We start from the raw sequence: 16,359 nt of genomic DNA on the forward strand, positions 1-16,359 counted from the left end.
GGAGATACTCGCACAGGTTGCTTTTGTGTAGGTATGGGGATGTGTCCAGAGGACAGCACGCTGAGGTTGGGCATACCTGAGATATCGCGGAATAGTTACCAGAGGGAATGAGGTCTTTGAAAGAGATGATTGATCAGATACTTATTGCGCACCTTCCGCAATCACTGTTCTTGGCATGGAATATATACCCCTGGACTAAACGAAACCCTTGCTCGTATGGAGCTTGTATTCTAGTGTTGGCGACAAACCCAATAATATAAAGTCGGGTAATGCAGGTTCATGGGGAGGGGGGGAAATAACGCAGGATAAGGAGATCACTAAAGGATGGTGCAGTGGAGAGCTGTTTTGATAGGGTGGCCAGGGAAGGTCTCTCTGAAGGGGTAACGTTGTTCCTCAGACCTGTCTAAACGGAAAAAGCCGGGTGCGAGGACCTTCCTGCCTTAGAGCACAGCGAATGGACAGTCCCGGAGGCCAGCGATGCTTGGCAAATTACACAAGGGGGCTGGAACCAAATGAGTTGAGGAATAGCTTTTTTATTTGTTACTACTCTTAAGTGTGCAGCGAAACCTGTTGGAGAGTTTTGAGTAGGAGTAACATAAGCTGATTTGTGCTGTAAAAGGACCATTCTTGCTGTGTGGAGAATAGGTTGAAGTGGGCAGAAGTGGACATGAGGGTTCCAGTTGGGAGACGACTGCAGCATTTACTACAGTATCCACTTGAGACATACGGGGTTAGGAACTCAGGAGAAGGGGTCAAATAATGTATTCTGGATCTGTTTTGAGGGCCGAGGGGACAGGATTTGCTGAGAGCCAGTGTGCCAGGTCTGAGGCAGGATTCGGGGATGACTGAGACTGGGCCTGAAGACACAGGTGGGGTGGACTGATTTTTAGCAGGTGCTGCTGGAAGGCTCCGGAACTCTTGGGAGGTGGGAGTTTTGCTGAGGTAGTGGGGATGTATGGAACTCCGTGAAGCCCGTGAAAAGGAATGGCTGAGAGTCCTGGGAGGGAAGGAAGGGGCAATCTATGATTGGGAAAATATTTGTAGATAGTCTTACAGATTTTATTAAAGTGCTCTTAGGTCCATTTTTCTTTCCCCCTCTTTTTTTTTGTCCTATTTAAAAAAAAATCTGTATGTTTTTTAGAGAGAGGGGAAGGGAGGGAGAAAGAGAAACATCAACATTTTATATGCGCCCCAACTGACTGGGAACTCAACCCACAACCTAGGCATGAACCCTGGCAGGGAATGGAACCGGTTATCTTTCCCTTTGTGGGACGACGCCCAACCCACTGAGCCAGTCAGGGCTCCTATTTTTTGTTTTTTGTCATGTCCATTTTTCAACTGAGTCTCACAGCAGGGCTCTGGAGTAGGAAGGAAGAGCGGTGACTTCCTCCCTTGTATAGACAGGAAAGCAGATTGACTTGCCTCTAAGGGAACTCCAGGTGGGATAGGAAAACTCTGGGGACTGGGGCTCCTTTGTGAAACGCAAGATGGCCTGGGAATCAGCAGGCTGCATTCTGCCTCCAGTTTTGCCTCTGACTGAGATGTTGGATGAACAATGCTGGCCAATAACTGGAAGGGAGAGCAATAATATCAAAAAGGGCCTTCCCATGGAACCTGCACAGTCTAGAGGTTAAAAACTGGACTGTATCTCTCATACAGTGTTTTACATTTTTTGAAATTAGTTGCCAGCATTTAAGAATCTAGAAATTGGCCAAGTTTGGGACAATTTGAGCATCGGAAAGAATAACATCAACTTCATTTTAAAATATTAGTAACTTAGAATTCATAAGACCAAGGTAATATTCAAACAAAAGAGAAATAAGAACTTATTTGGAGGTGATTATTAATAATGTGCTTTCTCATATGGGGAAATAACAGTCCATCATCTTTGAAGTTTTCCTGCTCAGTATCTGTTACTCTCATTACGCTTTTAGAGAACAGAGGGACAAAATAAAGGACACCATTGAGATAAATGGTAGATTTTACAAGACAATTGCAGAAGCCACTGTCAAGGGAAAAAGAAGTGAAGCCATTGTTGTAGACTCAGTAAAGAGGCGGAGCTGCCCTGGCTGCTGTGGCTCAGTGAGCTGGGTGGTGTCCTGCAAATCGGAAGGTCACCGGTTTGATTCCAGGTCAGGGCACATGCCCCTGTTGCGGGCCCCATCCTCATTTGAGAGGCATGAGAGAGGTAGCCGACTGATGTTTCTCTTTTACAAGTGCACATGCGCATCGATGTTGCTCTCTCTGTCTTTCCCCCTCCCATCCCCTCTCTAAAAATGAATAAAGTCTTTATAAAAGAAATTTTAAAAAGAGGTGGAGCCAGATGCAAGGTGTGAACCTTGATTGAGTCCTGATTCAAAAAGAAAACTTACAGAATAAAACATTTTTTTAGAGAATGGGGGAAATTAGAACATTCAGTCCTATTAGATGATATTTGGGAATTATTTTCTCGATGTGCTAATAGTATGGTTATGGAGAATGTCCTCTTTTGGACATGCATGTTAAAGGCGGGAAATGCCATGGTGTATGTATATGGGTAAAGCAAATAGGACAAAATGGCAAATTATTACTACTACTTCTACTTTTCTGTATGTTTGAAATTTTTAATAATGAGAAGTTAGGGGTAAATGTGACCCCCACCTCCATCTAGAAATTTCGTATAGAGTTTGACATAGTTTCTGATCTCTGTCTTTTGAGAAATAGAAAAGTCAGACACCCCCATATTGGAGCTAAGTAGAGGCTGCCTTGTTTACACAGACCATGGGCTCTCTACTTTGCCATCCTTTCCAGCAGTTCAGCTTCACTTGTAAGTGTATTGTTTGTCCCCTGTAAGCATGTGAGTTTGCATCTCTTGCTGTGGCGCATAACCCATTTTATGGATGTGGTTCAAAGAAGGGAGCCAACTCTCCAAACACAGCTCACACCAAGTAAATAGAAGTAGGATTGGTCTCATGGTCACTAACTTCAGGTTGACTGCTATTTCCCTAACAGCTCATTTTTCCACCATAGGGGCTCGTTCTTTCATTCAGATTAACTTAAAGGCTGGCAGCTGTGTGTGTTCTCAGACTATGTGCTTCAGCAGTTTTTGTGCTGCCTTTCACAACAAAGGCATGTCTCCCACTCAACATACATCCCCGTATCTAAGAGAGAGGAAGGGAGGGTGACTGGAAAGCGGGGAGTAGATTATGAGCTGCGTTAGGGCAAGCACTTTAAAAATGTCCAGTAATTAAGATGTGGGTTCCTTCTGGTCTCTCTTACATTTCCAATGCTTGCAAGTGTGTAGACATTTAGATACTTGTTGAGTGAATGAAATGACTGTACATTGCAAAGAGTTAGGGAGGCAGAAGACCTGGGTTCAATTCCCAGCTCTGCCAAATGGCTCTTTGCCCTTGGGTGAGTCGCGCAGTTTCTTGGCCTTAGGTTCCACATCTGCAAAAAGGAGGGGTGAGTGTAACTGAATCTTTAAGGACTCGTTCAACTCTGAAATTTTGACTTTACGAAAAAGGGACTCTAAAACCTTTCCTATTTTCAAGCTCTCTACCCAACATGGCTGTTTCATAGGCACACATTTGCCATGAAAGTGACTGCACATGTACTGTGTTGTTGCACATAGGACCAATTTATTCTAGCAGTTGATAGTGGTAAATAGCTGAGTTTGAATCTCAGCTTGAGAACTGAGTTTTTAAACCTTGGATACGTTTCTTCTCTGTGCTTTGTTTTTCTTGATCAAGTGGAGATAATATCTACTTGGTAAGCTTATAGAGAACTAAATGAGATAATTCATGAGTAGTGTCTAGGCACAGAAAGCATTCAGTAAATTATAGCTACAATTATTTGATAAGTATAAATCACCAGCCACAAAAAAGTAGGGAAACTAAATAGGAAGCAGCTTGAGATAAGTAAGGCAGATATAAAGCAGGGGTCAGTGGGTGGAGTGGGGACTCCCGAAGGATGAGGAAGGCTGTAGGCAGAGCAGATTTGCTTAAGCACATCACGGTTGGGAGCAGTCTGGAGTTATATTTTGGATTTTGACAAGACATTTAAGTCTATAATGAATGGGCAATTGGGTGGAGCAGGATTGTAGATTTAAATGAAACGCACTGTTATGAAGAAGAGACTATTTTTAGAAGGAGAAAGTAATCAAATCTGCCAAATGTTGATGGCCCCACCATTTCCTGTTGCACAGACCAGAAACCTAGTTCCTTGTTCATCACTGTCCCTTAAGCCACGTCCAGTCTGTTGGGAAGTCCTCTTGGCTCTGCTTCAAACTTTATCTCATCCACCTTTCTGCATTTTTTAGCCTAAGCCACACCCATCATCTCAAGTCACCTCAACAGCCTCTTCACTGGTCTCCCTGTTCCACTCTTGGCTCTTTATAATGTACTTTCCACACAGCAGCCAAACTAATTTCAATTGAGGGTCCTGACGTGGCCCGTGTGGCTCATTTGGTTGGAGCATCGTCCTGTGGACTGAAAGCCTGTAGGTTCAATTCCGGGTCAGGGCACATACCCAGGTCGCAGGTTTGATCCCAGGTGGTAGCGCAGATGACAAGGCAACCAATCCATGTTTCTCTCTCACTTTGGTGTTTCTCTCCTTACCTTCCCCCCCCCCGCCCCCCGCTTTCCCCCTCTTCCCTGCTTCTCCCTTCCCCCTTTACCTGCTTTCTCCTTCCTTCCTTCTCCCCTTCCTCTCTCTAAAAGCAATGAAAAAATGTCTTCAGGTGAGGATTAAAAAGAAAAAAGTGAGGGTTCTGCCTAAAGTCCTGCAGTGATTTTTTTTTTCTGGTCTACTCAGTAAAATCCAAAGCTTTTAAAATCCATCGCCTTTCATGCGCTGACTTGTCAAACCTTGCCTGTATTCAGGCTACTTGAATCTTTCTGTTCCTCAGATACGCTAAGGCTCTCTCTGGCCTCGGGGACTTTGTACTTACCCTACTTGAAGTAGTCTCACACCAGATTTTTGCCTGGCTCACTCTCACACATTAGACTCCCAATAAAGGGTAGTTTGAATGTGAATTTGATAGGCTTAAGAATTTGAATGGAATTTATTGACTTAACTTGAAGTGTGTATTATGAATTCAAAGATTATATTATATATAAAGGCTCTGGTTCCTTCCTTCCCAGAAATTTAAAAGATATTCATGTGGCAGCAGAAGTCCAAAGAGAGGAGAGTAAGCCAGCATGTATTTATTTAGAGCCTAGTGTATACAGGGCATCAAGGGGGGAGACATTTAGAGAAAAACATCTTGGCTCATGGTCAGAACTGAGTTCTGATCCCAATACTGGCCACCCATTAGCTGTGAGAGCTTGGACACCTTTTCTGAGCCTTAGTTTTTCCTTTTTCAGGGCAGATATGGATTGTTTCCTTTGGAAACATGATGGCTTCCCTTCCCCTCTGGGGTCTGTGGAGTCCCCTTGGCCTTTTAAGAAGAGAAGTTTTATGGATGGTTTAGGGTATGTGCGCTTTTATCTGAGAGAGAAAAATGGTGAAGAGCCACAATCAAGATTTGGGTGAGGCACCATCTGCGCTGCACCTAGCTCAGTGCCCAGTACTGACTGAGCCCTCTGTGGGTGGTGGTTACTGCCATTGTTACCAGTGGATTATATACACAACATGTTACAATGTAATTTTCCATTTATTTGTGACACTGAGAGACAACATAACTTTAAGAGCACATATTGCCTGAGTTGATATCTCCTTTGTCTCTTGGTAGCTGTGTGATCTTTGGAAAGTTTCTTAACTGTCTCTCAGTTGCATTCCGTTTTCTGTTATTGCTGTAACAATTACCACAAATTCAGTGGCTTAACGCAAATTCTCTTACAGTTCTGGAGGCCAGAACTGTGAAATCAGTTTCAGTGGGTGAAAACCAAGGTGTGTGCAGAGCCGTGCTCCCTGTGGCGGCTCCAGGGAAGAATCTGTGTGCTTGACTCTTCTAGTGTCCAGGAGTCGCCTGCATTCCTTGTCTCGTCGGCCCTTTCATCGTCCCCAAAGCCAGCAGCGTAGCATCTTCTAATCTGTCTTCTCTGACCGCGTTGCCTGCCCTTGCCATCACGTCTTCTCGGATTTAGACCTCTTCTGCCTCTCTCATCCCTTAGGATTACCGTGGGCCCACTCCAGTAATCCAGAATAACCTCCCCATCTCAAAATCCTTATTTTAATCACATCGTCTCATTCCTTTTGTCATGTACGGTACCTATTCCCAGAGCTACACCAGTCAGGGCCGTGCCAGGTACTGTTTTAAGCGCTTATCATGTAATTGAGCCATAAGCCAGCTATAGTCTCAGAGCCCCTGGCATGGTGAAGGATTAACAACAGAACCAGGATGGTCAGTGGTTATGCACTTGAATAAAAAACTCCCAAGCAGTCAGGGTTTGGAGAGGGCCATAGGACGCAGGGGTCGTGGAGAGGCCACGTGGCTATGTGTGACTTATCAGAGGCATTTCTAGGTGGCGTTTGCGCTGAGTTCAGAGGAGACAGTGCTTGCTTGAGTCTGCCATGGTAAGAAAAGACTTGCTGAGGAAATGGCATTCCAGTTAGGGTTTGAAGTCTGGGGAAAGGCTTGACTGGGTGTGCAGAGGAGCAGGTGCCTGGGAAACTGATGGCATGTTTGGGCACGAGTAAAGTACGGCTGGGGGAGGGGGAGGGGGCCAGTGCTGGATGGCTGTAAATGCCAGATTTAGGTGTTCTTTTGTCAGGTTTTATTGAAAATCAGAATGAACCGTTTACTGAGCTGTTTATAGATAAGGCAGTGGGGGTTGGGGAGAAGTTTAGTAAGTCCAAGAAACATACTGAGCGTCTGTTATATATCAGAGTTTATGCGAGATGGCTTTGCATATACATTTTACCAGATTGTTGAGGGGATTAAATAACATGAAGTCAGAATTGGTGTTCCCATTTCACAGATGAATAAAGTGAAGTTTAGAGAGATTGTTCATCTTGTCTAGGTCACCCAGGTAGGAAGTGGCAGAGCCAGAATTCAAACCCAGGCCTTCAGACCTGGGCGGCATGAGTGATCAGCAGTGCCTGTTCCTGAAAGACTGTCAAGGAGAACAGAGCCTGAGAAATTAGTGGACCTGGAGCTTAGGAGGCCTTTGGTAACATTTGAAGATACAGATTCCTCGAAGAGAACTGGACCATTCTAGCTGTGTCTTTGGAGCACTCAGAGAGCAGAAAACCCAGTCACGCAGGCTGAACGGGAACCTAGAACCTGGAGGTCCAGGCACAGCAGTGTCAGAGCCACGTGCAGGGAGGGCCGTAGACTCACGGTGACAGCAGAGACTTGGAAGGAACAGCTAAATGCAGGCGCGCTCGACCTTTCTGATGTCAAAGGTTTGATCTGTGATATTTGTACTACATTCTTTTAGGAAACATTGCTTAGTATAGTTGCTGATTCTTGAGGGATTAGAGCTCCTTTGGAAAGCTGCATAGTTTTCCTTCCTCCTCCCTCCCATTGGTGTGAGGCTCCACGTCTCTGATAAGGGACCTGTCATTGCCAGCGTCTGTTCTTTCCCTGCTTGTATCTTGTAAGCCCTCATCTCAACTTCCTGCTATTCCAGTGAAGTGGAACTGTCACTTGACAGGCTTGTGTCTGCTAGTCTGTGGTTGGCAGTGGAAGGACCCATGGAATAACAGCAGTAATGGAGGAGCTGAGACCCAGACATAGACCTTTGAGGGAAATATTGTCAGTATTCTCCCTCTGTCCTCGCTTTATCCTTTGATTGTATCAGTGAAGGAAACCCAAAATCTGCTATCAGTGCAGTCAAGAATCAGTGCAGGATTCAGCCACCATTCTCACCAAAAACACTTCTAGTCTAATGACATGCAATGTCCACAATTATTAGGACCGTTTAAAAAAAAAAAGATTTTATTTATTTTTAGAGAGAGGGAAGGGAGGAAAAGAAACATCGATGCAAGAGAGAGAAACAGTGATTGGATGTGCCTCATCCGAGGACCAACTCTGCAGCCCAGGCCTGTGCCGTGACTTGGCGACCTTTCACTGTGTGGGATGGGTGACACCCAACCAACTGAGCCACACTGGTCAGGGCTATTAGAGACATTTTTGAAAAAGAGTTTCTGCGTGTTCTTCCCAGTTCTTGTACTGGTTGACAGAATTGACTTATTTCATAAATTAAGAGCAAACTCATTGGCCAGTAGAACTTGAAATGATGTGACACTGTTCTTACTAATCCTTTTCAGTGTGAATAATCATACATTTGCTGCAGAAATATTAATGAGTTTAATTACACGATGCTGCCTAAAATCCTGATGGGGTTGTTTCATAATATATGATGCAACCTCATATTTCCTTTTTTTTTTTAATGGCAGCGAACAAGCACTTCATTTTTTAGTTGTATTTTTTAATGATATTTTTTCCCATTATCATTTAGTCCCCGTACACTCCCCCGCAATCACCACACTGCTGTCCATGTCCACGAGTCCTTTTTCCTTTTTGCTCTATCACTCTGCCCTCTAAACACACCCCCGTCTTAGCTGTCATCCTGCTCTCTCTGAGTCTGTCTCTGTTTTGCTTGTTAGTTCAGTTCAAGAGTGAAATCATATGGTACTTGTCTTTCTCTGGCTGTTTCTTTTCACTTAGCATAATGTTCTCCAGGTCCATCCATACTGTTGCAAAGGGTAAAAATTTTTTCTTTTTTTACGGCCAAGTAGTATTCCAATGTGTAAATGTCCCATAGTTGTTTTATCTACTCATCTACTGATGAACACCTGGGCTGCTTCCATATCTTGACGATTGTAAATAACACTGCAAAGAACATAGGGATGCTTATGTTCTTTAGAATTAGTGTTTTGGGTTCCTTTGGATATATTCCCAGAAGTCAGACTGCTGGGTCAAAAGGCAGATCCATTTTTAATTTTTTGAGGTCTCTCCATACTGCTTTCCACAGTGTCTGCACCCATCTGCATTCCCAAGCTCTTTATTCTTTTTTTTTTCTTTTTCTCCATATAAAATACATTTTATTTTTTAATGCATAATCTTTTTTAAAATTAATTTATTTTTTCAAATACATTTGTCTCTGCCTACCCCCCCACCACTTTCCCTTGCTCCTTCCTTCCCTCCCTCAACTCTTCCCCTTTGGTTTTGTCCATGAGTCCTTGCTATATGTTCCTTGACTTTCCCCTTCCCTTTCCTTCCTTTTCCCCCGCCCCCCTCCCTGTACTTTATTCTTTTATGTTGTATTTTTTAAATCTTTTTTTTAATTTATTAATTAGAGAGAGAGAGAAACATTGATTTGTTGTTCTACTAAATGATGCATTCAATAGTTACTTCTTGTATGTGCTCTGACCAGAGATTGAACCTGCAACCTTGGTGTGTCAGGATGATACTCTAACCTGCTGTGCTACCTTGCCAGGGTAAAATTTGTTTTTCAATTACAGTTGCCATGCAAGATTCTGTTAGTCTCAGATGCATAACAGTGACTAGACATTTATACTTCACGAAAGGATCACCCTATGAATCTAATGCCTGTAAGATACCGTATTCTTTATTCCTTTTTCACATCTGAAAAACTCTGATTCTGAAACACTTCTGCCTCAAGGGATTTCTTTCTTTTTTTCTCACTGAAAAGAACTTGTGCCTTTATTTGTCACTATATATGTGGGAATTTTGTGTGTCTTCTCCCCACCCCAAAGGATTTCAAATAAGATATCATGGACCTATATACTGCCTCCCACTCACCTCAAAGTTAAGTCCAAACTTCTTGGGATAGCCCAACCTCTGACTACTTTTGTTAGCCTGATCTGTGACGTTATAGTTAGAACAATACATGCATTTCCTCGGTTCACCCTCCTTCGTGCTGCCACGTTTTTGTTTGCGTGTTCTGGCCTTTAGTGCCCCTTGCCACCTCTTCTGCTATCATAGTCCAAGCCATCGTCCTCTCACCTTAACTGTGAGACTGTTCCCCCCGAGACGCCTCCGCCCCATGGCTTTTCGCCAGGCTTAGAATAAAATCCAGAATGCTCACAGGCCTGTGGGATGGAGCTCCTGGTTCTGTCTGCAGCCCCTCCTTTCCTGCTGTCCTTCCCTTTGCTCACTGCTCTCCTTCTTGTCCCTGAAACATGCCACGCACTCCTGCCTTGGCGCTTTTGCATTTGTTTTTTCTCTGCCTGGAATGCTCTTCTCCCAAATATCTGTATTCACTCTTTATTTCATTTTTAAAAATATTTTATTATTTTTAGAGACGGGAAAAGAGGGAGCGAAACATCAACATGTGGCTGCTTCTTGAGTGCCCCCTACAAGGGACCTGGCCTGCAGTCCAGGCCTGTGCACTGACCGAGAATCAAACCGGCGACCCCGTGGTTTGCAGGCAGTCAGTCCACTGAGCCACACCAGCCAAGGCTCATTCTTTATTTCATTTTGACTTGTGCTTAGCCTCCCCAGAGAGGCCTTCATAGTGAGCCTGACTAAAGTAGCATCCTCTGTTAATCTGGATCTACATCATGTTTGATTTTCATAACTTTTTGACACAATATAGAAGGTGGGGCAAAAGATTTAGTTTTGATTACGCGAAACAGTTTATTCTTGTATTATTTATTAATTATTGTATTTTTTTGTCATACAAACAACTGTAAACCTGATTCCTTCATGAAATATAAGTTACGGAAGGGCAGGGATTTTGTTTGTCTTATTTCGACACCTTAGAGAGGTGCCTGGCGTAGGTGCTCAGCAAATATTTGTTGAATGAATTGTTCCCTGCAGAATGGATGGAGTGTCTCTTTTCTGGTTTTGAAGCTGTGCCGCTTCAGTGCAGTTAATGAAAACTAAAATTATTGCCCTGTTGTTTCCCACAATAATTTGGCAAGTTTCCACTGTTCTCTGCCATCCAGTTAACAGTGTCTGCCTTACAGGCTGCGGGCCTCGCGGGTGCTTCTTGTCGGCATGAAAGGACTCGGGGCTGAAATTGCCAAGAATCTCATCCTGGCAGGAGTGAAAGGACTGACTATGCTGGATCACGAGCAGGTGAGATGTGCAGCCACCTCCTCACTCTCCAAAGCAGCCCCCCTCCCCCCAGTTGATTTGGGAGAGAGAAACATTGATTTGTTGGTCCACTTTATTTATGGATTCACTGGTTGCTTCTTGTATGTGCCTTAACCAGGGATCACACCTGCAACCTTGGCGTATCAGGATAATGCTCTAACCAAGTGAGCTACCAGGCCAGAGCGGAAACAGTCTCCCCCTCTTAGGTATAGACACTTAGAGACTTGGGGAGTTCCTGCTTACCTCTTAGAGGCTGTGAAAGGAGGACTGGCATCAGTGGAACTGTAGCCTTTGGAGACCGTTGGTGCCAGCACTGCATTTGATTTCCTCACCGCTGCATTCTAGGTGGACACTCAGCGGAGACTCCTGTCTCCTTGTCGAGCTTGCTTATCTGTAAGCGGAGGTAACTGCTGTGTTGGAGAGTGATCCTGAGGGACAGAGGAACAGCTTTCCAATTGGTGCCTGTAAATCACCTGATACCTAGAAATGCAGAATTGCCTTGGGGCTTTGTCATGGCGTAGCCTGCGCCTTCCCATGATTCTGCTTTAGAAAAAAGTCTGAGATGAAGCTCAGGAAAAGATACATTTAAAACATAACTCAATCTTTAAAAATTGAAAAATAAGTAAAAGGTATCCTAGGAGATCTTGATGTGAATGGATGACAGTCATGATTTTGGAAAACATTGGCTCGGAGAGGACGTGTGTGGACTGCTTAGCATAGTGCCCGCACGGAACCAACAGAGCACACAGTAATGCGTGATCATCTGATGTAATGCTGTTTAATGATGATTCACGAATAGCACCCGACTCTGGGGTGGCTTTCCTCTGACCTGTCTCGACGGTGAAAGTAACTGCTGCTTTCTCTACATTCGCATGCCTCAAAGACATTTTAGGTTTTCTTAATAGAAAATTTCAAATACGTATAAAAGTAGAATAGCGTTTGACATCCCATCTACCTGGCTTATACAGATACCAATATTTTGTTGATTAAAAAAAAAAAATCTTCTACCCTCTATTTCTTTGGACAGTATTTTGAAGCAAATTCCAGAAATCATGTCTTTTTAGGTAAAATACTTCTGAGACTGTATTGTCACACGCTGTGATTTGTGTCATTTTTTCCTTTAGGTAATGAACAGGGGTTCTTGTCTCACACTAAGTAACTAGCACACAGTTTGAGGTGTAGGCTCTGTGGGCAAAAGTAAATGTTAATGAAATTTTTAAAAGTATACCTTGTTCTGGGTTTTGGAAGAAAGATATCTGGGATCATTAACTTTTAAAAGTTTTACTGCAATATGAAAGGAAACATGGGTTGGCTCACTTAATATCACATTCCTGTACTGATTTTTGACTTGAATTCAAAACCTTTTAAGGAAGGCAAATTCCTGCAAGCAAGCTGCCAGGTTGGTAACAGTCTTGAGTACCTGTTGCTTTGTCATCTCCCCAACCACAGTGCCCCCTAGAGGCAGGAGTACCCCATCGACAGGAAGCATTTGTAGTGTAGAGAGAGTAAGAGTGGAGACTTGGAGGAAAGACGGTTCCTAAACGTGGAGGCCCTTGGTGTGGAAAAGGGGAGCGACCGTGCAACACTGAGGAGTGTATGATGTGGTTCTGTCACTGCCTCGGTGCAGTGATGAAGGCCGCCAGCGCTAGAGTGAACCGGCTGATGGTCATCCCTTACCTGTGCACTTCGAGGGCTTACAGTGCCTTCCACTGCAAGGCCTGACTCCTCTGACTGGATTTCAAGGCTTAACACAGAGGTTCTCAGTCCCATCTGTGCTTTAGAATATGTGGGGAGTTACTTAAAAATAAAAGTTCTTCAGGTGAGTCTGACAGTCACGGAGAGTTGGGAACCAGTTGCTTCATATAACCTGGTCCCAGTCAACTTACCCAGCCTGACCCCCATCTTAGAAATTTAACAGTTAATGAGCACTCTGTGGTTGGTCTGCCCTTTGCAGTCTGCTTGTGCTTCTCTTCCCCCTGACAAGGAACATGCCAGCAAGACAGTGCTGCGTAGCACAAAAAGCTTTGGAATCGCGCAGACTTGGGCTCAAATCCCCCTCCTCAAGCTGGGCAAAGGACTTAGCCTCTCAGAGGCTCAGGTTGCTAATCTATAAATTGAGGGTGTTATTTCCTGTCCCTTAGAGTTTTTCATTTTGTGTACATTAACAGGCATCCAAGAGCACCTTCTGGTACCCAGAATATTCTAGGTTTTGGCCATACAAAGATGCACAACATTTAATTCCTATTCTCAACATTTTTCCAGGAACCAGACTGGGCTCCCTGACTCAGGGTGTGGTAGAGGACATGAAAGTCTTCTGCAGTTCTGATCTGAGCTGAGTATTAAACAAGTAGAGGTGTGTCAAGTCAAGGGCTATGTTCCAGGCAAGGGACCTAGCAGTGACACGAAACAGCAGGGAAGCTATAGGCGATAGCAAGCAGTTTGGAGTGTTGAGAGTGTGAAACCTAAAGTGTCACTCCCAAAGTGGTAGGAGGTGGGAGCAGGCTGCCGGCAGGATCCAAGTCATGAAGAGCCTGCTAGCAAGCCCTGCTGTAAACTTACACTGAAACCCCTCAGTAGCGAGGTCTCATTGGAGAGTTTTGAACGTGGGAAGGAGGGACCTGGTCAGCTTTGGGTAGATCGCTGACCACTCTATGAGCCATGGCTGGCCCAAGGCCACTCAGAAGGCTGCTTTAGTAGTTTTGGTGAGAGATGAAAGGGATCTGAGTAATGGTACTGGTGACTGGGCAGGAGGCACGCAGCGGTGAGGAAAACTTAAGTGGCAGAATTGGTAGGATCGTATATGGGCGCGCAAGGAAGGCAAGGGATACCCGCAGCTTCCAGCAGCAGACACTCACCGAAGGTGCTGGACGTTGTTCTAAGAGCTGTGGCTGTAGTATCTCATTTAGTCCTCCCAGCAACTCCCAAGAGGAACGGCTTATCATCCCTACTTTACAAATCAGAAAACTGAGGAAAAGGAGTTGAAGTACTGGCCCACTCAAGGTCACAGCTGTTAGTGGGAGACCATGACCCAGTCAGTCTGACTCCTGCTGGCGCCCATGCTCAGCCACCTTAGCAGGCGGCTTCTGTCGAGGGAATATTACAGGAGTCAGGTAGTGAAGGGCCGATGGGATGTCCAGGAGGGAGTATCTGGTGGGCAGTTAGTTTAATGCGAGACTCAGATCAAGAAGAAATCTGTACCATTAAGAGCGATTTGAGAAATATCAGAAAATTCTGGTAGAACCAAAAAGAGGCATCGAGGTGGTGTGTGGTGGTATCCAGAGTGAGAAGATCAATGATTCTGAGAGGGAACCTCAGGGACAGTCGCACCTCAGGGGGCCCGTGTAGAGGCTGCACTGTCTAGCGAGGGAGGAGGAGAGCCAGGATCTGAGAGGCGAGGGGAGCAGAGAATGGATAGTAATAATTAACATCGGTGGAGTAATTAGTAAGTGTGGTGTTTTTATTAACATGTGCATTTTACATGTGATTCCTTCATAGGCACTCAAGGTTACACAGTGAGTGGTTGAGCCAGCATTTGAATCAAAGATGTGAATCCTGCCTGAATTATTTGAGAGCCTTGCTTTTCATCACCGTGGTGTATAGCTTCTCAGAATATAATGAGATCCCTGAAGAAGCAGGATGGGATGGGTTGAGATTCCTGTTAGAGGGTTGGCCTTGAATGGGAGAAAGACCAGCTCATGTTCTTGGAGGGAAGGTAGTAAAGTAGTTAGTGCAGTGGAAACTTGGTAGGAGGAGAGAAGGGAAGATTGAACCCGGTCTTGGTGAAAGTGGCGAGGTCATACCTAGAGAATAATGGTTACATTAGATGTTTGGGAAGAAGTGCTTTGTGAACAGTGTGGAGTCCAGTGATCATGTTATCTGCCTTTGAGGGTGTCTGCAGTATGTCCAGCCTTCTGGGAGAGGTCGTCTCTCTCTTCCAGCCCCCACTGATCTTTCCTCCTCTGATTTTTAATGGAATTTAAGAGTTTATTTCAAGCATTCTTAGTTGTGTTTGATTTTTGCACTGGTCTGATTTTAACCACTGCAGGCAGGGACCACATCCTTTAAAATACTTACGTTTCTGAATGCTCAGAGTTCGGCATGTGGTAAGTATTTGGTGAAGTCTGACTATGATAATTATATCGTTTTGTTAGCAGTTACAAACAGAAGTAGAAGACGACAGCATGGGCTTTTCTCTTCAGAGTGAATTTTCTTTATAAACACAAGGGGGAGCTCTTTAACCATCAATGCCCAGGGAAAGTTTGGTGTCTATTTTGAAGCCTCAGAAGGAAGGAGTGTAGAGAGTCTGCATTTAGGCAGGTTCCCACAGGAGCAGTAATGCAATTAGACGGTGGGTATTTTAGTTATCCTTTAACATGGAAAGGTTCATTGTCTTTGAGATATGTTTTTCCCCCAATTCAAGTATTTTATTAAAAATTCTTCCTAGGTATCTCCGGAAGACCCTGGAGCTCAGTTCCTGATCCGTACTGGGTCTGTTGGCCGAAACAGGGCCGAGGCCTCTTTGGAGCGAGCCCAGAATCTCAACCCCATGGTGGATGTGAAGGTGGACACTGAGAATATAGAAAAGAAACCAGAGTCATTTTTCACTCAGTTCGATGCTGTAAGTTTCATAGAGAGTGTACGATCTGGGGAAATTGAGCAAATTAAAGCTCTAATTGTGTGTGTTCTAGGTACACTGGAACATCAGAATCTTGAATTCTAAGCTTTTTTCCCAAGTAAGTCTGTAAGCTGTACTGTTCCTCAGCCTCAGGAGGTGGAATGTGTTGGTGGGGATCCAGTACTTGGGTCTGCGCATATGTCCCCTTAGGCCGGGTTTCATCCTTGGTGTTTTGTCTTCCTTCCAGAATCTTTGCACATAGCTTTGGTACATTTTATTGCAAATGTTTTCTCTTGAAAGTGTAACAAGTTGGTGAGTAATTTCTGTAGGAGAGTCTTCCCCTTTTTTTTTGGTCAGCAATACCAAAGTACAGCTTGTGTTTTGTCTTTAAAAAAAAACAGCACACCTGATCTTGATCTGTCTCTTTCACACAGCCGCTCTGACCATGTTGCCATGGCTAACGCAACAAAATCCCTGTAGTCATAAGCCGAATGGGGCATATCCAGCCCCATTTGGTTTCACTGCCAAATCTCTGCAGAGGTGAAAGGATAAGTTAAGTTCTGTTTCAGTGTCTCTGGCCTTTCAGACATGGGTCCGTGTACCCTGCAAGAAGCTTGGGTAACTGTGACATAGTCACAGATGACCAATCTACTTGTTTTTTAAATGAAAGGCCCATTACCCAAGAGGTTAGAAGTTGGATTGGGTAGTTTGTTTTTCACACTGTTATATTTCATATGTGCATCTGTTCAAA

The 16,359-nt window shown here is 44.4% G+C and overlaps 1 protein-coding gene across 1 annotated transcript in view; it reads left to right on the forward strand.

Annotated features, from left to right (window-relative positions):
• Nucleotides 1–16,359, forward strand: part of SAE1 (SUMO1 activating enzyme subunit 1) — a 61,998-nt gene that overhangs the window by 763 nt on the left and 44,876 nt on the right. The window contains exons 2-3 of the mRNA XM_054588646.1: nt 10,864–10,975; nt 15,438–15,611. Of these exons, the coding sequence (XP_054444621.1) occupies nt 10,864–10,975; nt 15,438–15,611 (286 nt within the window). The remainder of the gene's footprint in view (nt 1–10,863; nt 10,976–15,437; nt 15,612–16,359) is intronic.

The sequence above is a fragment of the Pteronotus mesoamericanus genome, unplaced genomic scaffold (genome assembly GCF_021234165.1).
Source record: "Pteronotus mesoamericanus isolate MK-2021 breed Mesoamerican mustached bat unplaced genomic scaffold, CSHL_Meso_final scaffold_137, whole genome shotgun sequence".
NCBI lineage: Eukaryota > Metazoa > Chordata > Mammalia > Chiroptera > Mormoopidae > Pteronotus > Pteronotus mesoamericanus.